General features: G+C 35.2%; 2 protein-coding genes and 1 long non-coding RNA gene across 5 annotated transcripts; 1 reads left to right on the plus strand and 2 right to left on the minus strand.

The window, feature by feature from the left end:
- The first annotated feature begins 5,524 nt into the window (after positions 1–5,524).
- LOC126589275 (uncharacterized) lies at positions 5,525–8,202 on the plus strand. Its single transcript, XM_050254527.1, has 6 exons — positions 5,525–5,542; positions 5,639–5,647; positions 6,123–6,301; positions 6,384–6,482; positions 6,758–6,822; positions 7,826–8,202. The coding sequence occupies exons 1-6, from the start codon at positions 5,525–5,527 to the stop codon at positions 7,828–7,830; spliced, it is 375 nt and encodes a 124-aa protein (XP_050110484.1). The 3' UTR covers positions 7,831–8,202.
- A 1,469-nt stretch (positions 8,203–9,671) lies between these two features.
- Positions 9,672–15,618, minus strand: LOC126588847 (putative disease resistance RPP13-like protein 1). Its single transcript, XM_050253994.1, has 4 exons — positions 15,447–15,618; positions 15,147–15,320; positions 10,115–14,559; positions 9,672–9,999 (listed from the first exon to the last, which is right to left on the minus strand). Exon 3 carries the CDS (start codon positions 14,400–14,402, stop codon positions 10,173–10,175), a length of 4,230 nt encoding a protein of 1,409 aa, XP_050109951.1. The 5' UTR covers positions 14,403–14,559; positions 15,147–15,320; positions 15,447–15,618; the 3' UTR covers positions 9,672–9,999; positions 10,115–10,172.
- Positions 15,619–16,752: 1,134 nt separating this feature from the next.
- Positions 16,753–21,242, minus strand: LOC126588868 (uncharacterized). 3 transcript variants are annotated; one of them, XR_007611647.1, is made up of 9 exons: positions 20,972–21,242; positions 20,779–20,875; positions 19,834–19,922; positions 19,515–19,626; positions 18,638–18,706; positions 18,409–18,509; positions 17,919–17,990; positions 17,745–17,845; positions 16,753–17,106 (listed from the first exon to the last, which is right to left on the minus strand). It is a non-coding gene; the product is annotated as an uncharacterized LOC126588868 (long non-coding RNA). The 3 variants fall into 3 exon arrangements; XR_007611646.1 differs by having other exon boundaries at positions 17,745–17,809; positions 20,972–21,241; XR_007611648.1 differs by lacking the exon at positions 18,409–18,509 and having other exon boundaries at positions 17,745–17,809; positions 20,972–21,241.
- Between the last annotated feature and the right edge of the window lie 5,613 nt (positions 21,243–26,855).

Raw genomic sequence — 26,855 nt, forward strand, 5'->3', positions numbered from 1 at the left:
TTGCTAATCACAATCCCATTATTAATAAATTCTTGTAAAACTATCTCTAAATGCTTCCTATGTTCATTTCGATTTTTACTATGTATTAAAATATCATCTACATAAACACTACAAAAATTATCATATTTCTTGAAAATTTGATCCATCTTTCTTTGAAAGATCGATGGAGCATTTTTAAGTCCAAATGGCATAACAAGCCACTCAAAATGTCCTTCTGGACAAGTAAAAGCTGTACACCCAATTGATTCTTCTGCTAATCGTATTTGCCAAAATCCTGATTTACAATCAAATTTACTAAAATATTTACTTTGTTGAATTTTATTTATAAGTTCATCTTTATTTGGTAACTTATAACTATCTTTATATGTATTATCATTTAATCTCTTATAATTATAAACTATTCTAGCCTTTCCTCTTTTTAGCTCTGAATGTTTTCTTACTACAAATGCTGATGATCTGTGTCTGGACTTAGAGGGTCTAATTACTTTTAAATTTAACAACTCTTTTATTTGCTACTCAAACTCTTGTTTATCTATTAGACTACAAGGCATATCAACCGTCTTAATGGTTAAATCTGGGTTAATTATATCTAATTTTGCTAGTATTTTATTTTTGCTCCAATGTAACTGTGGGTCTTCTCCTATAATCCTAGTTTGTTCTGCTAATTGTAACAATTCTTCTAAACTCTTTGGTCTGTCTAACTGTAAGATTTCTATACGGGTTCCTTCATCTATAATTGGATATTCGTGTTTAAATATTTCTTCATCAAACGCAAACTCTTTTAGATTATTATGCTCATCATTTTCTTTTGAATTTTCCAAATAATAATTGTCTTGACTACTAGATTCTTCTATACTTATACTTTTGTATGCTTCTATGGTATTACTTTGGTCAATTATTGTAATTCCTCTTTTGAAAAATGTTATGCTAGGGTTCATAAATAAAAAACCTTGTAAACTTTTCAAAAAGTTTAAACCTAGAATGAATGGGTATGATCCTACTGGTGAGACAAATGTTAATGGTAGATTAAATTGTTGTTTTTCCACTTTAATGGACTCATTATTAATGCAATGTGTTAAATAGACTGGTCTTTCATCAAACTGCGTTATTTTCACTGGTTTTGCTAATTTTTGTCTATACTTTTCTGGTACTAACTCCTCTCTTATGACACTCTTAGTACTTCCTGTATCTATCATAGCTGTTGTTTGTATCTTATGTTCTTTTGCTAATTCTATTTCACAATTTATGGTAATTAAAGAACTATTTTTTGGCTTTTCTATACTATAAACAGTATTTCTTAATATTTCAGTGCTTTCTTGTGATTCTGCTGAATTAATTTCTAATAACTTATTATTATAACAATTTTCACACAATATTGAATATGTATTATAGTATTTATTTGCAACTAATTTAATACACTTATGACATTTTTCTGCCCAACCTAAATTAATGTATTTATATTCTTCTTCATGCTGTTCTTCTATGAAGGCACACATATACTCTTCTAAATCACTATTTGTGTTACTTGAATCTTCTGAGTCTGAATCTATCATGTTAATACTCTCTATACTATAAATACTCTCATTATCACTTAAATTATCTAAACTGTATATTGACTGAATATCCTCATCTTCTTCTAGCTTAAGTAACTCCATCAAATGTACTTTCTCTTTTGACTGTTTACCTAGTTTTGGACATTTAGGTCTAATATGTCCAGCTTCTCCACATAAATAACATTTACAATTACTCTTATCTTTTGGTGCTTTATATTTTCTAATCCAAGGTTTGCCACTTCTTTTTCTAAATTGTTTTGGAATATATTTTCTCTTCCTATATGTTCTTGAAGGTCTTATACTAAAATTCTTATGCTGTTTGTACGGTTTATATGACTTATATTTCTTTTTGTGTATTTTCTTATGCTTATTTTTCTTATGACAACCATACTGTTGTGGTAAATCTATGTTTTTACAACTCATGTAAAATTGTTTCCTAATTTGTCTCTTAGCTTTTATTTGACTACACTCTTGTCTAAGTATATCGTATACATGTTGAATTCTAGGTCCTATTGCAATATCATTTTTCTTTGGATGCTTTTGCCATTCATTCCAAATCTTTTCTCCTATTGGTCCTTTTATTTTTGTCATATAAGTATCTAATAAATTAATATCACTAATTCTACCTGTTCTACCTAAATATTTAAAGAAATCAGTGGTATATTCAGCTATATATTGTAAATCACAAATTTGTAATTGTTCTAAATTTCTAATTGCTCTTTTCTGCTCTTGTTCACTTCTGCCATCTAATCTATTATGATCTAAAAATTCTTGTTTAATCAAAGTAACAAAACCATCAATATTAAAATGTGTTTTAGCTGCCTGATGCTATTCTGGATTTTGGACTTTCCATGACTGGAAATAATCAAAAACTAAACCATCTAAAGTATGCTCAAAATAATCTAGCATATTTTGTGAATTACTAAAATCTAACATCAATGCTGCATGTACGCAACCTTTTTCCCATCTTTCAATTGTTCTCTCCCAATCTTGTGGATCTACATTGTCTAAGTTTAATATATTACCAGCTATATTAATTTGTTCTAACCCTCTCAAATACGGAATCCTATTTTTTCTAGGTTTTATCATGCTTTCTTCTATGCGGTCTACTCTTGCTCCTTCATTATAATGTTTATTTGTTGGTCTCAAAAATTGTTGATCAGTTCTACTTGCTTGTCCTGGATTTTCTACTCCTGATGTACTACTTTCTTCTGCTGGATTACATTCTTCTTTTAATTCTAATAAATTATTATATTCTTTTGATCCTAAAATATGTTCTACTCCTATTTCTAAGATTAAAATTTTCATCTCCTCATCTAAAATTTTATGTAGTCCTAAATCATATGTCTTATATTTTTCTAAATACTTTTCTTCATCTAAATGATCAATATCTTCTATAAGCTTGTCTACAATATGATCAAAGTTTTGCTCAACTAAATTAATATCTAGATTATCAAAAGCCATATGTATATTCTCATTTTCGATCTCACTCTCATCCTCTTCTATTTTTTCTAGTTGTTTATAATTACTAAACCTAATTGTTGCTTGACCTGTACTAGTTTCATATATTTGTACTTTATCTGGTTGTCTATTTTGTGCTACTTGTAAATTGGGCAATGTCCACTGAGTTCCTTCTAAAAAGCTATTATCTACGGGTTTTGCTTCTATCATATTTACATGCTTACTGCCAAACGTTTGGACTAAATTTTGAAACTCTAAATTAAACTTATGATTATATCTATCAGACACTTTACCTATATACATTAAGCTAATACACAAATTTTTATATTCTCCTTTCATATTATAATTTTTTGTTCTTATGCTCACTTTAATATATTTACTAAATTCATTAATCGTCATAACATAATTTGGAATGCAACCTATGACTGCTAAGTTTGAACTTAAGTCTACTTCAGCTGTTGCTATTGCTGCTTGTTGGTGATTATCCCATCTATCATCATATATGTATACTAAAGCCTTTGTACCTACTTGTGCTCTGGTTAATCCTGCTATTCCAATTAATATTGTTCCTATATGAATCTGACTAAAATGTGATTTTCTCAAATGAGTAACTGCTTCTTTACTAATTAGATTAAGTGTGACTTCTTTATCAATACAACTAACTTCATGTTGACTGATGCTGCTTACAATTCTACTTCTGTTTTCAAATAAACCTAGTTGATACAAGTTATATTTATTTTTCTGTGTTCTCTCAAAACCTCTTCGAATAAATTCTTGTGCTTCTTCTTCATTTGGATAAATATCTTCCGCTCTAACTACTTCTTTTCCTTTTTTCCTAAAGAGTTCCATTTTCTATTATCAAAAGGATTTAGCTTAGGTCTTCTATTATTATTTGCACTCAAAGTTAAATTTTCTAATTTATCTAGCAAGGATGGTGGAAGTGATGAAGATGCGTTATGTAAAACTTGGTTTATTTCTGCTATTTGTTCTTCAACTTGATCTAATTTTTCAGCTAGACTTAAAACTAATTGGATAATCAAATTATTTTGCCTAATGGGAATATTACTACTGGATACTTGTGTTGAAAAATCTGTTAATCCTACTGGTTCTTTATCTAATTTACTAATTTCTTTCAAAGCTTGAATATATTTTCTGCTAGTTCTAGAATCTGTCATTAAACTAATAATTTGTCTATTTTATTATGCAACTTATCTACTTGTTCTCTCAACTCCTTTTGTACGAATTGAATTTTTTGAACTTCTAATTTTAGTTGTTCAACTATTTCTAATGACCTAAGTTCTACTTGCTTTGGCTTACTATCTATGAGGTCAACAAGCTCTTTTATCTCTCTTTTGCTAGGAAACCTTTGAATATTTTTATTATTATCTTCTAACTGAGATGTAATATAATCTAAATTTTGTCTAATTATCTTTATGGAATTTTTCTGAAAATGTTCTAACAACTGGTTTAACAAATGATTATGCTTATTATTTTCTAATTTTATATTTTCTGCTTGACTAATAATAAGATCTATAATACTATTGGCTTGCGGATTTTCTTCACTGTGCAAAATATGATTATGCTTTCTTGATGGAAAATAACAAACTAAACTATTTTGGTCTAAAGTTATTTTTCTTTTTTGGGGTTCACTAATTTCTAAATTAAGATAATCTATCATATACTATAGTCTACCTTTCTCTAAAGTTACAGCTAATTGGTTTCTTAGAACCTCTCTTTCTTCTCTCAGGGTCTCTAAAACTTGGTCAGTTACTCTTTTTGCTTCTAAAACTTTATGCTGCACTTCAGTGTTATTATATTTACTAATAAATGAAGGATGTTCAAGATAACCAAGATAAAACTTTTGCTTCTTCAAGGTCCTGCTAATTCTTTTGGATATAAATGATAGTCTTCTCTTTATGCTATTTATAGTTGGATGTCTAGGACAATAAATACCTGGTAATTGTGGTTGACAAGGTCTACAGGGACAATAATATCTGTTATTCATACAAAATAAACAAGTGTGATATCAGTTGCTTTAATGACTTCCGTCCTCAAGGTACTTTACTATTATAATCATATTATTAAAATGCTAAACTTGGCTCTGATACCAAATTCGAAAAGCATGCATGGTTAAATAGTCAGATGACCATTATAACAACTAGACATAGAACCTTGCACATGGAACTCGACATGTTTCAGCATGACGGCCACTCACAGTACAAGTATAAGGCCTTAACGGCTGAACTCAGAGGTACAAAGAACTCAGAGGTACCCTGGTTAATGTCTAGTTATTTGTATGGCAAGCATTCAACTATAACAGAGTGCTCGAACAAAGTATGATCGTCAGTTTAGCAGATTAATAATATAATCACAATAGTGTTTCCCTGTTTTGGACTAGAAGTCTAATTAAACAAACACACTAAAGAAGGAAAAGAAAACTTACTTAAGACTTCAAGATTGCTTGAATATGTACACTTGAACTTTTATTGATATATGGAATGTTTACAGAGATGGTTGTTTACAAGAAAGTGATTACAAAGAAGTGTTTACAAGGATGCTATGAAGACTACGAATGCTTGAGTGTATGGTGTTTTCAGATATTGAGATATGTGTGTGGTATTCAGGTGTCTTCTGTATGGGAGGAAAAACTCCCTTATATACAAAAGCTGATTCCTAAACAACAAAATAATTTTTCAATATTTACAACTTTTTGATGGTGACAACACACTGTTTCTGAAAGCTGTCAGCACTGTTTCTGAAAGCTGTTGAAAGCCACGTGAATCCATATTGTCTTGGTTGCTGCAAAGTTTGCCACCTTATCTTTGGCATGCAAAATTTTTCTGAAATTGCTAAGCAATCTTGTATGGATGTGTGAAGGGCATGATTGGCATTTTTGCTAAGTTTTGTCCTGATGATTAAAGTGAAACTTTTGAGGGTGTTTTGGTTAGTTTTCCATTTATTTAAACGTTACAATTAGTGATATACATGCAAACGTACATTTTGTTTGGGCTGGATTAGTTACAGATGGAGATGGGGGGAGGGTGTGGAATGTCAGGGAGAGGAAGGGAGAGGGAGGTCTACATCTCAGAGCCCAGCTCGAGTCCTTAGGTAAAACCCTATTGTTCCCTGTTTTTCTTTTCAGCATCTTACAAAACTATTTCTTTCTTCATATTCTCTTTATGTTTGGCTGAAAATTCTGAGTTGCCGACTCCCACTGTCTTCCTTCTCGACTTATTTGCCAAAATCTTTTCAGTTTCAGCAGCAGTGGCCACCACTCTTCCCCAAAGGTAAATTTCTCCTCTTTCTTAGATTCATAATCTTCAAAATCCTCCTCTACATCGTTTGATTTCTGCAATTTGGATTCCACAGAAACATGGACTTGCTTTTTTCTCTCTGCAGCGCTGCCCATTTTCCACCAAAATCACATCTTAAACTCTTCCAATTTCGAACACGAGATGTCCGGAGAAGGTCAGTACCCTCAGTCATACCCAATTTACCCAAATATAATTTTAATATCAGCGATGGGTTCGTGTTCTCTCGGAAATTTGCTCTGTTGCTTCCCGCTTTGTTTGACTGCATCTTTCTTTGTTTTAACTTTCATTTTTGTTTTGCTTTGTGTTCTCTTGCCGTCAAACGATGTTCTCTTTTTGTGAGGGTTGTCGTCCCAAAACGTTGTTGTCTTTCTGTGAGAGTTGTTGTCTAAAAAATTTCTAAATATTTCTCTCTCTGTGTATTGAGTCTAGGATTTGGGTCTATTTTGAAGGCATCTTCCTTTCTGTGAAGCTGAGGAGCAGATTCGTGAGATTGAGTATTCTTCTAAACCCCTCTTTTTCGTTGATGGGTTTTGTATATATGGGTGAATTTTTATATTTCATTCTTCAGTTTAACTCGTTTATTGTGATAGTGTTACATACATATAATATTGAATTTCGTGGAGTAGACTAATGCTTAGTATTTGATGCTGCTGTACCTTGAATTTGTTTCAAGTTCTTTTATATAAGATTACCCCTTATGAAGAAGTGAACTAAATAGGGTGATTCTTATATTTGTCAAGATTTGGTTCCCAAAATTAGTTTTACATGCAATAAGAATAATGCGGATTAAATTGTAGGTCCAAACGTCTCTTGAAGGAGATGTATATACCTAATGAATTTCTTAAACAATGAGTTGCTTAAACATGATTTGGATGGTAAACCTTCTGTTGATATACCAAGCTGCCCAGTTTTAGTGTTTGTTGATATAAAAGATGAAAAGCTTGGAGGACGACTCTTTAACGAATTTTGCTACCTTCTTAATAAAAAACAGGTATTTTCTCTCTATGTAATTGTCTCTCCTTGAAGAAAGACATTTTGAAATGATTATTTTAAAAAAGAAATCTGACCTGTATGATTGTAAACGCTTACCCTTCAACGTTTGGAGCCTCAGAAAAATTTATGAAGTTGAATAAGCGTTCTCGAGTATCTGTGGATGTGTGATATGAATTAGGTGGATGATACATTAATCCATACATTAGTGCTTGAAAGATTAGCTGCTGAAACAAGAATAACAAATGTTTTTTGCTTTGTTGTTTAGCTGTTAAAACACGTGTCTGGCCTGTAGGACATATATTTTGCCATCTTAACTTGAAGGGCAATATAAGTGTTAAATGCATGTTGCTTATGTTTCTCAGGAAACAGAGCATTTTTCGCAATCGTATCTTTTGTAATCAACTCGGTTGAATGTATATAAAAATCAAACTGCTTATCTTGCCGACACCTTTCACTCATCTATTCCTTTTGTTCGTTCATGATTATGTTGAATTTTTTTTTCAGGTTAAATGTCTTATTCATGTGGTTAAGGCTGGTGCATTCAAGTCCCGCAGCAACGCGCGGGCATTTTTGCTAGTTGCATCTAAATTGAGTGTCTAGATTGCCTACATACTCTTAGCGGGTTCAAACTGACTTAGTTCGAAAATGGATTTGGAATTTAATTTGTGTGGCTTCGTACCATTTGAGAATTTTGAACTTTGGAATTTGATGGGTATTTTGTATTAGCTATTTGCTAACTGAGAATTTTGAAATTTGGAATTTGATAGGTATTTTGTGTCAGCTATTTGCCATCTGACATATGCATTGTAATGCACCATTTTATATGACTTTGTATGAGTTTCCCACCAGTTATCAGCTAATTGGCATTTAGCTAACCTTAATTTTGAGTTTCGACGACAAGGCCAACTAATTTGGCTTGGATTTGTTAATGGGGATTCGGGTTTGAATATGAATCTCATTAACCACTTGGTAGCTTTTCTATGATTTGGATTGCTCTACTTCTTTGATTGACATGGCTTTATATTCGGAAGAAAACCCCCTGCTTCTCTTGGTCTGTGCTGCTGAACTTTTCTTCCTTTTCGATTTTTGTCACGGGGCTCCATGGTCGCACTAGTAACCCTCGCGCCATAGTCTTCGCTATAGCGCGAGCGGGAGACACGACGTCTCTGAAAGCAAGTCTGAAGTCCTGTTTACCTTTGAAGTCCCGCTAGCCCTTCTCTTCTTCGTTAACTTTTGAGAAAATGAAGACTTGTTTTGCTTGTCTTCTTTTGAAAATTATATTCCTTTTGTGACAATGGAGGCGATGGGGTTGCCCATATTTCTTCATTTTCTTTTTTTTCAGTATTAAATTCTTTCTTCCCCTTACTTTTGTTTTGTAGCTTCTGTCATTTGTCTCCATGCTTTTGTTTAAGCTTTACCCAATATTTGATCAAAATGATAACCATGTAAATGGCATTCAAGTTATCTGGAGGACCTTACACCTTTTTCTGGAGTATTATTCTTTGAAGAATGGAGCAGCAGCAGCGTGCCAAATTCTTGGAGACATGTTCTTCTATTTTTTATTCAACTTTCGCCAACAAGCTTCTGGGTAATTTCTCTAGGTTAAGGAAGAGAACGTGGGATCATCTCAAATGTCTCCTTCTTGCTGCCTTCTTTTTATTGTTGTTTGCTGGCGATGATAACAGTACAACTTCATCTAGGTATTGCTTAACCTTGGACGCTATGTTGAGAATGAATCTCACATCAATTGGAGGAGAGGCATTGCATCAGCTTATAAGTCAGTTGGTTTACTCCCATATTGCTAATTGGTTTTATAGTAGAATCTCACTTTTTTTTCATGGTATACAAATGAGACCGGGTAACTTCAATCCACCTCACCAAATTGCCAATTTTCCCAGTCCTCTGCCTCCCGGGCCAAGGAAACATAATCAAATTCAACAAAACTCTCCTGCTCACTCAACTCGACACGAGATCCCACAGGCTCCTAATCAACAGTTCAACAAACAATCTCGCATTTGCCTCTGGTAAGTCGGCGTCTGATCATGGAGGAGGACAACTTTATGATCCATTCTCGCTCAGCAAGTCATTAGCAGGGAGGTAATCCGGGAAACATGTGGAAGCAAGAGAATGATCTATTTATTACTATGGTTATTTATTATACAAGCAACAATGCAGAAGGAGTATTCGACGATAAAACCTGAGGTGCAAGAGTAAAAACACTCTTTTACCCACTTGAGCAATAAGCCCCTTGCCTTTCCATTTCCTTGTTAATTGCCTAATTCTCGACACATTAAATTAAATGCACTACTCGCTCACAAGTCACAAATTGCTAAAATAAAATCAACTGGGATAGGAAAACGGTGATCCCATAAACATCCATCATAGGGAGGAATTACAAAAGTTCAGGTTTAAGTGGCCTCGTTAAAATCTTGATCGGAGAAAACCCAGTGGGAAAAACTCCAAACGTAGAAAAGAGTACCACATTTATATTACAAATCCGGAGAGCTCATACACTAGAGTTGCGAGCAGCGCGGGAGAAGAAACCTTGGCTTAGAAATAGGCATGGTTGTCTTTAGAGAATCGCTCTCAATGCAAACACAAAACCAGCCCTACTGTAGTTTGTCAGCCAAATCTCAAATGAATGCCTCTCAAAACAGTCACTCCTGAAACCCCAAAATCTTGAGGACACAAATAAAAAAAACACTTAAAACATTTTACCAACTTGAGGAATATTGTGGATTACTTTAATTACGAGAATAAAGACGATTAACAATACTATTGAAAAGATGATACCTGGACCTGGAGACTAGGATCGAATCGACCATCAGCTTCGCATCATCTTAAAATCTCTCTACGCTATGTAAGGGATGTGGGATATTTTGTGCCAGTAGCGTCCTTTTCCTCGTTCGCATCTCTCTTTTAGCACAGGACACCTAGAGATGAGAAGTTGTGTAAGTGAAGGAGGAAGACCCTCTTCTGGAATGGATGCTAGTCGAAAACAACTGGAGAGATGTAGAGATTGAAGAGACGTTAGGGATTGAAAGCCTTTGCTGCTCAGTTTCATCAGATTCGGGAAACCACAAATTAATAGTCCAATGAGAGATTTGGGGAGGAGTGTCTCCGTCTGGACCACGTCGGGTGGAAACGATACCATATCCGGGTCATTGCCGTAGATCCATAATTTTCTAAGAGAGGTAAGTCTGTGCAATCCCCACTCCAACTCCCACAATGACTTACAGCTCTTGACTTTCGAAATTGTAAGTGATGTGAGGTTGGCGGGAAAGAAGCAACTCAAACCTTCACGGTAGTCAATGGTCAATTCCTCAAGAGAGTTGAGATTGCGCATGGCTTCGGGTAACACCTCCAATTTGTCGCAATCGGTTATCTTGATCTCTCTCAGGTTGGAGGCTTTTCTCCCCCCACTTAGTCTGGGGATAGAAACAAGACTTCCACAGTAATAAATATCCAACGTTTGAAGATTGATGAGGTGGTATAAGCCATCTAGTAAGTATTTCAGATTTTGGCACTTCCAGATCCTTATATATTCAAGACACTGATTAGTATTGTAGTGGGAGAACCCGTCCTGTACAATTAACTCCAGCTGTAAACAATCGTATATCTCAAGGTGTTTAAGTGTCCTAAGAAGCTGGCCGCTCAATGATAACGACGTCAGAGATTGACATTCCTGGATTTTCAAGTACTCAAGGCAAATGTGAGAAGACAACAGAGAAGAACCAACAACCTCCTCATCTACTAGTGATTTCAAACTTTTACAGTCACTTATCTGTATTCTTCTGAGATTTTGGGGAACCTGAAATTTTGCCAAATATATCAACGAATGACACTCTGTAATCTTGATGTCTTTAAGAGAAGGTGGCAGACCAACATCCTCAAAAGAAACCAGACGTGGACATTTGTGTATGCAAAGCTGTTGAAGAGACGACAACTGATTTAACCCTTTTGGTAGCTTCAAAATATTTTCGCACTTCTTTAACTCCAGACATTCAAGCTTGCACTCCAATATTTGCAATTGCAGCAACTCCTCTGCTTCTTTTCCCAATTCTTCAACTAGAGGAGAGTTGTCTTCAATTTCCAAACGGCCAAGAGAAGTCAACTGTTGCAATAATCTACCCTCGTTCTTCAATGAAGACATCAGCTCCTCACATCCATTAATCTTCAAATCTCTAACCTTGGTTAATCCCTTCTGGAACAATTCCCCTGTTTGCAGAGACATGAGCTCCGAAATGTTTGAAAGGCACAAGGACTCTAACAACTCAAACTCAACCTTAGCAGCTGTATGCACCAACACTTTACAACAGTCAATGTTTAAATGACGAAGTTGTTTGTGGTTGGCAATTGAAACCACTAATTCTTCACATTTAACAATTCCAAGCTTTGCTAAAGAATTGAGGTTCTCTGGCAACTTACCCCCCAGTTTTGAACATTTTTTTACAAAGAGCGTTTTCAGGCAAGGGAAAACACCATTTCCACGATCCAATTGGAAAGGAAGCCATTCCTTCCAATGTTGCATATCCACAAACTCAAGAGTCTCTAATAGCGGAAAAGGCGAGATGCACTCTCCATAAAACTCAGCACCAACACTTTCCACTGCATTCATTCCTCTAATATAAAGTTCTTTGAGCTGAGGCAATTGTCCAAGAGGTGGCAACGATAAACAATTGTTACATTCCTCTAACCGCACAAGCACCATATTAGAGAACAAAGAAACTGCAACCCATGATGAAAATTCCTTTCCGGCATAACTCTTGATGGTGAGCTCCTTGAGCTTTGTATGAGGCTGTAACATGTCAAGCACAGCAGATTCCGTTTCTCTTGTGTTGCTTGAATGAGACCATTCTAGGACCAATGAATCAAGCCTCTCCTTGCATTTTAAGTTGGCCCTCCGAGCATCCTCGACATCAATCACATTCTCCAATCTTGAGATGCACAATGTCCCGCGGAGATGCAATAGGAACTCTATCTCCCTTATCCTTGATCCATCACTACCACCACTGACCACAAAATTAGACAATGATTGGAGATTCACCATTCTACCCAGTTGTGGAGGCATTCCTCCCAACGAATATGCATCCAAGTTGTTTAGATGGCGCAAATTAATTAGATTACTCATCTTCGCAGGCAATGACTTCAATTTAGAACAACCTTCCAATATCAATGTTTGCAAGCTGTAAAGAGTGCTTGTTGATTCAGGCAAACTGGTTATATCTGTGTAGGAAAGGTCAAGATACTGTAACAACCTCAAATCACCAATTGAGTTTGGCAGCTCAGTTATTTTGTAGCCATTCAAAGAGAGCACTCGTAAGTATTGCAACTGTGGTAGTAACTCAAAAATAACCTTATGAGACAAATATTTACTCCACCACCTGGAATCTGAAAGCGATAGTGGCAGGAATGTTCGCAAACGTTCAACTTTAGGAAAGTCCTCAAATCTCGTAACTCCATCAAATTGACCAGCAATGAAAGACGAATGGCGAGCCCTTCGAAAGCAGGTGCGTTGCAAGTTATCACCTTGCTTATCTTCCAACCTAGAACATATTTCTCCTGCTGCCCATTGTGCTAAATCATTAACGAGGTCATGCATTACAAATCGTGAATTGTTTTTGCTTGATTCTTGAAACAACGACCTTGATAATAGCTCTCGAAAGTAGTCACGGCCCAAATCCTCCATTTGTTTATTGTCTTCAGGTTTTTGTTGAATCAAACCCTCTGCCATCCACAAAAGGACGAGTTGCTTCTCCCTAAATTCATAGTCGTTTGGAAGTATTGAGCAATAGGCAAAACACCTCTTCAAATTTGATGGAAGATAGTGATAGCTCAACTTTAGTACGGGGAGAATGTCACTCTTATCTGCTATATTCCACAATTTGTTGTTCAATATTTCTTCCCACTCATCTTTTTCTTTGCAACGTAAAAGGCCACCGAGAGTCCTTGCAGCAAATGGTAATCCACGACATTTTTCGACAATTTTTCTTCGAATTAACTCATAATTTACTGGTTTTCCATCGTTAAGTTCCCCGAATGCATGTCGCTCAAATATTTCCAAACAATCATCATCTCTCATGCACTTCAAATTATGGACTCCAGCGGCTCCCATAAACTTGGCAACATTCACATCACGGGTTGTCACAAGTATCTTACTTCCTCCAGCTCCGACGCCAAAAGGGGATTGAAGTCTTGTCCAGAGATCGTATAGATCATAGTCACCTTTGTTCCAAATATCATCTAAAACGATTAAAAACTTTTTTCCTCTTAACTGCTCACTCAAATCATGCTGCATTTTACTAAACTCCTCGACTTGAACGGGTCGGGATGTGATTGATTCAAGAATTGCCTTTGTCACTCGCACAACATCGAAGTCATCAGACACAGATACCCACACCTTTGGCTCAAACTCCTTCATGGCATCATCTTTGTGGTTGAATACAAGTTGAGCAAGTGTCGTCTTCCCGACTCCGGGCATCCCAACTATAGCAACTACACCAAAATTGACAGTACCTGCATGCTTGTATTTTCTTGACAACAATTCGATAATCTCCCCTTTGTCATCATCTCTTCCAACAACAAGCTTTTCATCTAACACGCCTGCACTTTGTAAACTTCGTGATTCCTTAGCAGACGTCCCAGTATCTTTCAAGCCAAACTTTTCTTTCCGTTCAGATATGTCTTGCAACCGCTCCATAATCTTCTTCATTTCGGAGTTCATATCAAACCTCAATTTAACTTTATAAAATGATCTCCGTATCTTGTTGCTTGTGTTGGCTTGTTCACGTCCCTCTATCATGCGCTTCAACATTTGTGTGGCAAATTTGTCCAACGTGTCTTCGATATCATAAGCCAAATCTCTGAGATCATCGAGCCACAGTTTTACAGCACCCTCAGTCAGTTGCCTTTCCTCGGCATCACTCACCACCACTCCGATTGTAGATAACGTGGTCCTCAACTTCTCCAGCTTCCTTCTGACGCCCCGGAAGTTTCCAAAGTAGTTGAGAATCTCGCGAGGGGTCAACCTGTCGAGCAGCAACTGTAGAAACGCCGCAAGAAAAATCTCTCCCAGTGCCATATTAAGCGTGAACTGACCTCCAAGCAATCAAAGAAACGGCGAACCGTTCTTGAGCGATATTGAGGTGCAGAACTCAACGAAAGGAAGAGTAACAGTCAAAGCCTAGTTCCTTGCAAATTTGGAAGCTTGATCTCTTGAGACTCAGAAATATTCACAACTGCACAAATTAAAATGATAAGAACTAATTGTTGATGCCTGCGCAATCATATACAAATTTATAGTAAATGTGAAATAATCAATGGACTCCTAGTAAGCATATCTAGAGGTGCCAATTTGAGACTTGGGATGGCAACATGGCGGATTCAGATCAAGGTTGCCTACATCATAAGTTTGATAACCGTCCCGCCACTATGTATACAGTCCCTGTTACGTTTTATGGAAATATTCTTTTCCTTAATATATACAAAATAATCTAACAACTTGATATTGTATGTCTAAAGCACAATAAAACACACCATATAATGGCGCTTTACAGCAATGTCGGAAAACAATCATACTTATGGATTCGATCTCCACCGATCCCCTCCCCCTAACAACTAGCAATTTTACCGACAACACTATCATTTGTCAAAAAAAAAAACGTCATATAATATTACTCAGTAACAAAGTACAAAAAAAACACCATATAAATTTGAAAGACCGGGAAAAAGAAAAGCTCAATATTGCAAAAATCATATAATAGTATATATTATTTTCATAAATTTTGCCATATTGAACGGAAAAATGGGTCAGTTTTGGGATTACCCGTAACTGTAGGGATCCTTGCAATCCTGCGTTTCAAGACTCGAAACTTGCTCGAATATTGGACATGATCTGTAGCCAGGAAGTCTGTCAGGTCATGACGGCACTTGTTTGCATGGATCAGTTTGCACTTACGATCAACAAATTCAGGGTGAATGATGGAATAATTAAGGCAGGCTGAAAATTGCACAAATTGTATAGCTGGTTATTGATGAAATAATTAAGTATACAAACTTGAAGAAAAATGAAATAATTAATCTATAAATAATGGATTTGGCATATATAGTTGCAAGAGGAACTTACTGCATTCAAGTTTTCAGATGATGATGAAGATGAAGATGAAGATGAAAGGACTTGTTTCCATAGATCATATGTGAAAATCAACAGATCTAGACGACTTTAGAGCTCTTCAATGCTACGATAATTAGGCGTTGACTTGGAAGACTAACAAGTCTTCGTCTTTCTGCCTAAAACAGTCTTGGATTCCTCTTTTTTCTCTTATCTTTAATTTTCGTGGGGTCATATTGTTTTGTCGTTTTTAATTGCTTTCTTATCTCCCAGGTCCTTTTATATTTTTAGAAAAAGATTCTCTCCGGAATTTTTTTTTTTAGAGATTCGAATAATTAATCAATCATGTCCGTCGTAAGTTATTTATATACAATTTAAAATTTAATTTAAATTTTTTTGTGACCATATGATATATGATAAACAAACATGATTAATTGATCTTCTAGATCTCTACAAAGAGAATCTTTTTCCATATTTTTTTTAGAACTTTAACGAAAAGCTTCCGGTACTATTTACTTCAACGAAAAATCACATTTTTACACTAAAAAATCAATCATAATACTATTCACTTTATCTTTTATTTTATCCTTATTATTAAGACTCAAAATTTTTAACTCTTTTTTATTAGTTTTCCTTCTTTTTTTTTTATCGTTTCCTCCCTTTGTACGAGAGATTTCGGGAGATGTGTACCAAACATGGAACTTCGGATGGAAGGGTGACTATTTGTAAACAACTAAGCTATATTCTCTTGGAACACTGATTATATTAATTTTGTGGGATGTGTTAGAGAAATCATATTTTAAACTATATTTATAAATTAAATGATGTATCATCAATAAAAAAAAATAAGTACGTTAGTCAATATTTAAGTAATAATCCAATCATCAACATTTACATAATTTGGTTTACAAAATTTTATTTAAAAATTTGGCTTTCCTAACATTATCCTATTTTGTGAGGGTGTTTGGTTCAATTTTTTGTCGGCCATTGTAAACAATGTAGGGACAATCAATTTAAAACGGTAAAAGACTGAAACAACCCAAGGGCTCTATACACCAGATTTACCAAAGTTATCGTGGATTATGCTTTTACCATCTTGTAGTTATACTACTTAATAAGTCATAGAGCTATATTATATTAGATCAATTGAATTAATAATTTTTCATGGTCATAGGGTATTTGTATGATGACCCATGTGGTAAAAAAAATTAGAAATTAAACTCCTGTTACTAAGACCGTCAACAAATTTAGCTCAAAAATAGAACTTACTAGCAGGAATGCCCGCGCTCTGCCGTGGGATTTGAAACCGTCTCTACCATCAACCAAAATAATTCTATAATTTAAACCATCCAAACTTGTTTAACATAGTTTTTTGTCTATCATTATATATTTCCTCTCACAATTTTTATGGAATAAAAATCTAAACATTAAAAAATTTAAACAAAATTTTGCAAATAATCTTGCATTTAAGCACGTTCAAAACCAGTGGCTCTTTCAATTTTTTTCTAAACAAAGAAAAGGAAAAGTGTTCATCACTGATATTGTGCATCCAATGTACTGGTTTCTTGTCCACCTTCTCCTCCTAACCCTTTTATCAATAACCCATCTCATTATGTTCCTCAGAGACTCGAAACCCAATTCCAGCGGTCCATTTAACACCTCCTAATATCAATTCCTAACAAAATAAATACAAACGCAAAATCAGCAGCGCTTTCAAATATTTTAAAGGGAAAGTGGGAAAATATTATCAAGAAAGATGCAAACGAAGTATATTCATCACTGATATTGAAGAGAAAACGAAGTGTATTAGTATATTCATCTTTCCCCATTCCTTGTAAAGTTGAGGAATTTTTTCTTAACATCTGAACGAAAAGTAAAATAACGCTAATACACTCAATTACAGCACACATAAGCTCGTGAACAAATTATCATTTCCAAACTGCCATGAGAGTTTACTAATCATAAATCTATGTAGAAGTTGAAATTCAATCCAAAATAAACATTAGGCACATCATCAAAAAACCAGCAGCACAACTACCCTATTGAAAAATGCTTATTTCACAAAACATTTAATGAGTATTTTACTTCAGAAATTTCTGCAAACCACAATTGAACACACCAATCTCTATATAATTCAGGAACCAATCAAAGCAGCTGAATACACATGGTAAAATAAATGTTGCAGTTTGATTTTGTATTCTATAAACTTTACATTAACGAAATACATTTAGGGATTAGTACTACAATGACATTGCTCCAACATCAATTACAAATCTTTTGAGAACAAATAAACAGAGTAGTGAGAGCTCGTACCCGAAGTGAGGCATATGATCACCCCTCCTCAAGTTCCCAAGAGTAACTGAATGGCGGGGCAGCCCCTACAGAATGTTTTTTAATCGATTCGGTAGTTAACACTGGTCAAATGCACAATACATATCTTAGAAACTATTGTCAGTTAACTTCTAAAGAAGTTAGAGCAAAAATTACCTCCAATCTTTGTTTCTCTTGTACTTTGGTATTGTGGGGTTGACTTGTAAACGGTAATAGAACTCATGTAAGCTGAATAATAAAAAGCCTTTTTTTAGTTAACTAAAAAGCACTTGTAAACGGAGTGAGATATCTGGTAACCAAAAAATGAATCTTGGAAAGCAGACATAAACAAACTTCAATCACAATTACTTTAATACATTTGGATATCGAGGAAAATTAGATTTATTCAATTTCGATATAAAGAAAATTAATTAATGCAGGTACAACATTTGTGCCTCAATGACATGAGAAGTACTCAAAACAAACATTGTTTTCTTTTTGTCTTTAGGCAATCTCTGCAAATCGCAATGAGTTCTCTAACTCATATACATTGATAATCATATTAACTAATTAACTTGCTAACCCCTCCTGTTAATTTCACACTTATACTCCAAACAGATTTTGTAACTAATATCCCAAAAAGGGAGGAAAAAGGGAATAAAAAAACCTTTGTATGGTATACTGCAGTGTTATCTGTGTAAGCGTAGTTAAGCCCTGAAAGGCCAACAACCTCCTTGTATACTTGGAAACCTCTTGCAGATTTTATGGCTCCAGAAGAAAATAGATCATGCAACATTAATATCATTAAGACTAAAGTATTTTTCTGAAGTGAATACACATGAAAAGTATCAAAAAGAGAGAAAGGAGAAAAAATTAAATAAATAAGAACTGCACACCTGTCCTATAATTTGGCCAGACAGGCATTTTGCTACCGAGGCAAAATTCTCAATAGCCCAAGCATCAGCCTATCAGATGAAGAAATATTCATAAGGGAAAAAGTAAGCTTAAACAGGATTTCATATATATGAACTCACTCTTAAATTACTTGTCCTATTACCAAATAGCTATTGGAAATGGTTTGAGTTATAAAACCTGACTCTAAACAGGCCTGATTCTTATCAAATAGCTCTTGAAAATTTGATATGCAAAAACTGAAACAAAGAAATAGATCCCAATCTCATCCCACAACGAACAATGAACCAAAGTTACATGAACAAAAACAATGTCAACATTTCAAGCTGTGCAAAACTAAACTCATTTAGGAAAGCACAAAGTCATACATCCAATCATGTCTCATTCAAAATTCCAATACTCGATTCTAAAGAATAAAGGAAGCAATAGCACTCAAAATCAATAATTGTAAAGAATACTGAGGGCAATAGCATTCAAAATCAATAGTTCGCAAGTCTCCAACCAGCATAGCAAAATGCAAAGAGAGCAAGTCTCCAACTCTCCAACCAACGTAACAAAATGTCAAAAATCAAAATGCTTTATGGCATTAGTACAACATAAAGTTCAAAATATTAGCAATAAATTTAAAAATGCCTTATCTAATATCATTGAGGGCATAAGTTGGAAGATAAGACAAAAAACAAAAAGGGGTTGATGCAGGCAATATAAAAAGCATAAGAAAGGAAAGATACCCAAAATCCATCACAAATCATAGTGAAAATTTGTGTTATAGCAACCTTAAATTCAAAAATTTCTCTAGTTTTCCATGTTTTCTCATCAAACAAACAACAAATTCATATAAAATCAGAAAAGTAAAATTACTAGTAGCAGCGTGCTCCGGGGCTCGTATGACGGCGTTCCTCCACCAGCAACGGCGTCGAGATTGTTTTCTGAGGCAAGGATTACACAGGAAGTCCGTAAAATTCATGGACATCTGCAAGAAAACAAAACCACTGAAAGTCAGAGATTTCCAAAACCGAAAAGAAATGAGAGAGAGAGAGAGAGAGATTGGAGTACCGTAAGTGTATAAACATATTGGGAAAAAATTGCACGGCAATTACTACAATCTGAATAAAAATTCCACTGTTTATTACACAGTGCTTTGGAATTGTGTAAGTAGAGAAAGAATTGGAGTTCTTACAGAGTGTTGTCGAACTGAATATCAGCTTTGAGCACCTTGAGAGATTAATTGAAGGACTTCGTTTAACATTTATCAAATGTTAGTAAATTCTGTAACGTACATGGAAAAATCCAGAAAATTAGAGACGAACAAAAATAAGTGAATCAGACGACTGTAATTTTGAAATATCATCTATTTGCTAATACGACATTTTTCCATCAAAACGACATAAACCCCAAAGAAAAAATGGAAATTGGGAACGACCCATAATCTGAAAATTTACAAAAATTAACAGAAACGGATGAAATATGAGAGAAAGAATTGGAGTTCTTACAAAGTGTTGATGAACTTTCAGAGAAAGAATTCGATCGTTTTTACTCTTTTCTCATCCCTCCCATCAAAAATCCTAAACACTCATTCACTCCACCCACCTCAAATCCTATCTCTCTGAATATAGCAAAAATATACGACCCTTTCTCTCTCTGTAATCTGAAGAAAAATCTGATCAAAATTTATAAAGTTGGTTTTTGGTTTTGTAAAAGTGTGGACAGTTAGAAGGGAATTTGTAGAGAGAAGAAGGGTAACCTTTTCAGTAGATGGGAAGCAAAGCCATATATGTAACTCGGTTCGTTCAGAACCAACGATCATCCACACAAAACTTTGACTTACACAAAAACCGATTCAAAAAACCAAAACAGATACCCAAAATTATAACCAAACAATCAAAACCCACAATAAAAAAATCATATAACAATGCTTTCACAGAAAAATCTCTAAAAAACCCCACAAACCCCAAAAAAAAATCATGCAAAAATCTCACCACAGGGTAAGTCTAAAAATGTCAATTTTCATGCCACAAAATTGTGATACATTACAATCTAAAATCACACATACACATATCATACATACACATACATCAGAGGGGAGGAAGCAGATAATTTCAACAAACGCGACGGAATTCCTTACCTGGGAAAGGTTTGGCCCGATGATGTGTACACCCAGACTTTGCACATCCAGAAAGTGAAAAATATTGCGCCAATGAGATGCAAATATTTCAAGAAACCTACCAAGGAAATCAGACCATGCATGTGTTAGGTTTATCATTTGTCTGTCAAAATGCGCAGCAGAGACCAAAATCAAATAGATCGGTGTGTTTTACCTCTGGACTTTCCAGTTTCCAGACCGATTTGCAGTGGTGGACTGCAAACGAAGTTGCAGGCCTCCTTGATTTTCTTTTGCTTAACGGGAGAAAAGGAGGCTCTGGGTTTGTTGGGGAGATGATCGAAGCCTATAATTTTGAAAACAAGGATAGACGAAGCTCTCGAGTTACAGAAATGGAGGGCAGGTTTGTGTGGTTTTGGAAGGACTTGGATTGTCTGCCCTCCCATTTCGGTGGCCTCTCGTGCTCTCCTGTTTTGTGTGGTCACGATTAAGACACGTCAACATTTTATATTATTTTTTTATTAAAAAAAAATAAAATAGTAATATAAAATATTGACGTGGTTTAACCGTGATCACATAAATAGAAGGGTACGAAAAAGACACCGAAATGGAAGGGCAGCCAATCCAAGTCCGTTTTGGAAAGCAAGAGTCGATGCTATTACAGAGATGGGCTCAGTTTTCGGGTTCTGACTGCCAGAAAGGGAAAAATGAAGGTCGGGTGTGTTTCTGTCTCTCTCTCCCATCCCTTTCAATCTCTCAATCACTGAGACCAACCCTTGATTTGAGGAGAAAAAATCAACCCTAACCCCACTTTTTGGCAGCCTCACTCCTCTCTCTCTCTCATTTCCCCTCCCTGCCATCCCACGCCTATCTCCCTGAAAACCCTCCACACCACAGCCACACACACAGTGACATAAATGTAAATAATGCAAAATCGAGGGCCTATTTTAGAATTATACTAGTAAAACCGTAAATATATCGAAATATGTTTAGAGACAAAATTACCCTCCTACCTTTTGATAATTACCCTCCAACCAGCCCCATTTGGTTGTGGCATTGTAGTAAATAACGTGAAATCGAGTAGCAAAGGTCCTCAATTTTAGAATAGATAACTAGCAGGAATGCCCGCGCTTTGCTGCGGGTATCAACCCATGTATAATATTCATAGGAAAATTAACTACAAGTGCTACAGCAATACAATCACATTCTTAAATGTATCAATTCAGATAACGCGCATTTTACATGAGTAACGCTCACAAAACCACACATTTAGACAATCATCTCCAAATGAAAGAAAAAGCAAGAGATAGGTGAATTGATACATAAAATAAGCAGTTCAATTTACATTGCTACTCTATTAAGTCGACATCGAGAGCCAATATACAATCGAAATTACTTTAAAGAATGTTTACGTTGACAAAAGTTGCAATGACATTCTATAGTTACACCTTTAAACCTTTAAAGAAAAGACATTCTATAGTTACAAAACCGCTATGAATGAATATACCTCAAAAAGTCAAAGCCCCAAGTGTTCCCTTCGAGTATCCAAATTTCTGAAATTCACAAACATAGAAAATCCATCACCACTAATCCTGTAACAGTAACTAACTTCGAAATTTTCCCTAAATATTAAAGACCACTCACTCCAGACACAAACTATCTAAACCCTAAACCTTACATATACACACATCTACATGTACATACACACACACGCACACAGATGCATGCATACATACATATATACATGTACATACACACACATCATGCATACATACATATACATGTACATACACACACAAATGCAGGCATACATACATACGCATGTATGTACAGAAACAGATGCATATATACAGATGTATGCATGCACATACACACACAGATGCATACATACATATATACATGCACACAGATATACATATATTTATATAGATGCCTATACATATATCTAGACATATACTTCAGTATATACTGATACATATACTTGCACATACATTTATACACATGCACACATATAAACTGCACTTTTCGGCAAATGGGAGTGTTTCACACTTGTAAAAATGTGTAGTTAGTTAAAGAGTTTTTTACATGTACACAGACATACATATAGATGTACACACTCTAAAAACATGTTTAGTTAAAGGGTTCCAATTCAAATCACAAAACAAAAACTTATTGAAAAAAAAAAAGTTTTTAATGCTAATCACCAAAAAATGGTAGCAACTTAACAACAACTAACAACACTCTAAAATTCATTGGCAAAAGATAATCACATACATTTATAAAATTCATTAGCAAAAGATAAACACATACGGAAAATGAAACCTAGATTAATCCGCAAACAGTTAAAGGAGCAATGTTTTTTAACGGTTTTTGAAAGAACCCTAATTAATCACATCATTGTCCAATAATAAACACCAAATGAAAAACGTTTTGCACAAACCACACAAAAATATTTTGGACAACACAAATAAGTAAGCCACAAACAGTTATTGAATGAAACCTGTAATGCAAAATCCCGAATTGGCGGTACGTTTCCTGCAATCCATAAAAAGAAAAGAACAATTAGTTTTCTTGTTCTCAAACAATCGAAATAAAAACATCGCATTCAAATTGGTCAAAGGGTTTTACACACTAATTACCAATTCAAATCACAGAACAAAAACTTCTTAAAAAAAAAAAAAAAAAAAAAAACTTTTTAACACTAATTACCAAAAAATGGCAGCAACTTAACAACAACTAACAACAGTCTAAACATAAGCTAACAATAAGGTCAAATGGTTTATTATAGGCATAAATATTTGCACACACACACACATATATGCACATACACAAACACAGAGGCACAAATACAAATAATTTAAAACAGAGCTCAATTTAAAAATGGCATTCTTTTAAGAAAATCACATATTGTAAATCAGTCTGTTGTGTTTACTGATTTTGTTCCAATTCAAATCACAGAATAAAAACTTCTTTAATTTTTTTTTAATACTAATTACCAAAAAATGGCAACAACTTAACAACAACTAACAGTCTAAACAGAAGCTAACAATACACTCAAAGGGTTTATTACAGCCATAAATATTGTAATCAAACACGAATGGCAAAGCTCCGATGAAAAAATTGAAAACGCAAAAAAAAGTGTAGGAACGAACCTTGGAAAAATGTTCAGACAGAGAGGAACCGAGAATGAGAAGAAAAACTCAAAAGCAACCAAGTATATAGAGACCCCAAAAATCCCCAAATTGATTAAAAAAAAAACAGAAGCCTAACCTAACCAAACATGGAAAAAAGATTTGCAAAATTTTTTTTTGACCTTTCAATCACCACATGCACGCAACCATAAATGCAAGAAACAATATAAAAAAGTAAAAATTTGGTACAAAATGTAAGTTGAAACAGAGCTTATCTGACGATGTAACAGAGAATGAGCAGTGATCCCGACCCCCCCCTCTCTCTCTCTCTCTCTATCTCTCTCTCTGTCTCTCTATGACGGCATAGGTTGAACAAAGAAGAACGAAATAATGGGGAACAACCTAACCCCAATCCCTCTAAAACCCTAAGAACGAAATGACGACTCCACCCTCTAACTTGTAATCCTCATTATGCGATCTGAAGCACAGATGGGCAGTCATCCCGACCCCAACCTCTACCATCTCGCTCTCTCTTTATCTGTCTCTATCTCTCTGTCTCTCTGTCACGGCTAGGTTGAAGAAAGAAGAAGGAAATGATGGGAACAACCTAACCCCAATCCCTCTGAAACCCTAAGAACGAAATGACGACTTCACCCCTCTAACTTGTAATCCTGATGGTGCGATCTGAAGCCCAGATGGGCAGTCTCGTCATTTAGACTCCCAAAGGGCCGGCCTCACACCAACAAATGAGAAAGCCCAAGGAAAGTATCATGAGAAGCCCAAAACAACTCAGCCCTAATACCAACACAAATGAGATGGGTTTCTTGTAAATAAGGTGAAATTGGATGGCAAACTTGTGACTGTAGCTAAGCTACAGTCAATTCATTCCTCAATTTTAGAATAGATAATGTGGGCTCTTTTATACAAGAGTTGGAATTCGGGTAAGGAACTTCCCATCATGTAATTCTACTTAAACAAGATTTTATCACCAAAATTTTAGTATTCATATGCGATTAGGTTTACTGATTGTAGCATGAATAATATAGTAATACATTATCCTTTCACGTGCAAATATTATTTAAATCAATCTCTGCAATCCTTAGATTTTATTCTCGATAAAAGTGAATTCAAATCAAATTATTATGGATAATTCCTTGTAAGGTTCAACTCACTTCTCCACTCTTAATGTAAATAATATTATATATATATAATTAAATACTTAAAACCCTTTAACCTTTTAGTGTCATTTTAAATTAGTCTCAACCTTTTTAAATATTCCAAACAAGTATCAAACTTATTGAAAATGTCACATTCGTCAAGTCTCAGTTAATTTTTCGTTATACGTACACATGAATAATAATAATAATAACTTCAAAAAAAGACATGAAGATGAAAAAAAAAATTCATGAATAAAATGGAAAACAAAATTGAAGATCGAGAAATTTAGAATGATATTAAAAAATTTGAGGGTTTTAGGTAATTAATCCTTAAAAAAAAGACACTAAATACAAGTGTGCAACTCTAATATAGTCTTACAGTAATTTGAGTGGAACAAACACCATGTGTCCGTGTTTCAAGTTAAATTACTCATATGGAGTCTTAACTATCTAGGTTTCAGCACGTAGAATCACAATTATAATCATAATATCTCTAATCTACAAGTGCCATGTCAAAGAAATTGTCTGAAATGGAAATTTCATGTATCCCATAATTTCATACTTTCACAACGTATTTGAATTGAATTAATTAGCTTTCTCATCTACCACTCTTTATCTGCAGAGAAGGTCCATAGTAGCAGAAATAGTCCTTTAAATTGATCTTCACCGTCAAGATTGTGGATGCAAATTTTCTCCTCTTCGATCTTGGACGATTTTGCACCTACAAAACAACTAGCACCTTAGGTTAAGGCCAAGAGCCTCACGCGCCCACGATGAATGGGAGGGGCTTTGGCCGAAGAACCTCCGATGCCAAAGTTAGAATTTTAGAGAGAAATAGTGTTTAGAGTATTTGTGATTTTTTGTGAGAGAGTTGGAATGAATTTTTGGTGAGAATATGTGTTTATTTATAGAGTTAGGGTTTGCCCTATTTGAATAATAGTAGTCAGCCATAGGGTTTTTGTGGGGGTTAATTTCATGTTTAATTTGCCAATTTATTGGCTAATTAAATATGAAAATTGTTTATACCATATTTAGGGCCTCGTATTTAGATCTCGTACAAATACTCAGGGGACTTAAATGTAATTATGGGATAAAGGAAGGGGCATATATGTAATAAGTGAGGAGCCCTTATTCTATAAAAGGGCTCCTCACCCTAACAATTGAGGGGGGCCTCACTCTCACTCTCAAAGGCCATTTCTGGAGCCTTCTCAGCCCTTTCAACGCTCTCACTTCCAGAGCTCTCTCTCCCCCTCACTTCTCAGAGAAATATAATACAATCAGTGTGGACGTAGCCCAAACCTTGGGGTGAACCACGATAACTCTTGTGTCATTTACATTTCATGCAGATTCACGGTCGGATTTACGTTGTACCAAGACCATCCGGTTTTGTGCATCAACATTTGGCGCCGTCTGTGGGAAACGACAAAAAACTATGTCGGTTCTTTTTAATTTTTCATCAAATCTCACCACCGTGAATCTACACAACCCAAAAACCCAGAATCTCCCTCATTGGGATTTTCCAGAAAACCTTCTTTTTCTTTCTCTTTCTCTCTCTCTCTCTCCCTCTCATGGCTAAATCTCAAAACACCCCGAGATAATGCACAACTCCCAGCCATATACCGCTGCCTCGGTTTGCTTCCACAACTTCTTGACCCCTTCTGTTTCCTCTTGCCCACCACGTCCAGCGACCTAAGCCGCTTGCATACAGATCGACATGGACCTTGGCACCCTGATCACCTTCATTCGTACAGTCTCTGACTCCTCCGTTGCGAACCCCAAACCTCTGGTTTTGCCGTCGATCCCGCCGTGTGAG

Source organism: Malus sylvestris, chromosome 11 (genome assembly GCF_916048215.2).
Source record: "Malus sylvestris chromosome 11, drMalSylv7.2, whole genome shotgun sequence".
NCBI lineage: Eukaryota > Viridiplantae > Streptophyta > Magnoliopsida > Rosales > Rosaceae > Malus > Malus sylvestris.

Bases quoted from the DNA above. Each gene is read 5' to 3' on its own strand.
- LOC126589275 (XM_050254527.1), top strand. The intron at 6,302-6,383 runs GTAAATTTCTCC...TGGATTCCACAG, and splicing joins GCCACCACTCTTCCCCAAAG to AAACATGGACTTGCTTTTTT. The intron at 6,483-6,757 runs GTCAGTACCCTC...TATTGAGTCTAG, and splicing joins ACACGAGATGTCCGGAGAAG to GATTTGGGTCTATTTTGAAG.
- LOC126588847 (XM_050253994.1), bottom strand. From the start codon at position 14,402: ATGGCACTGGGAGAGATTTTTCTTGCGGCGTTTCTACAGTTGCTGCTC.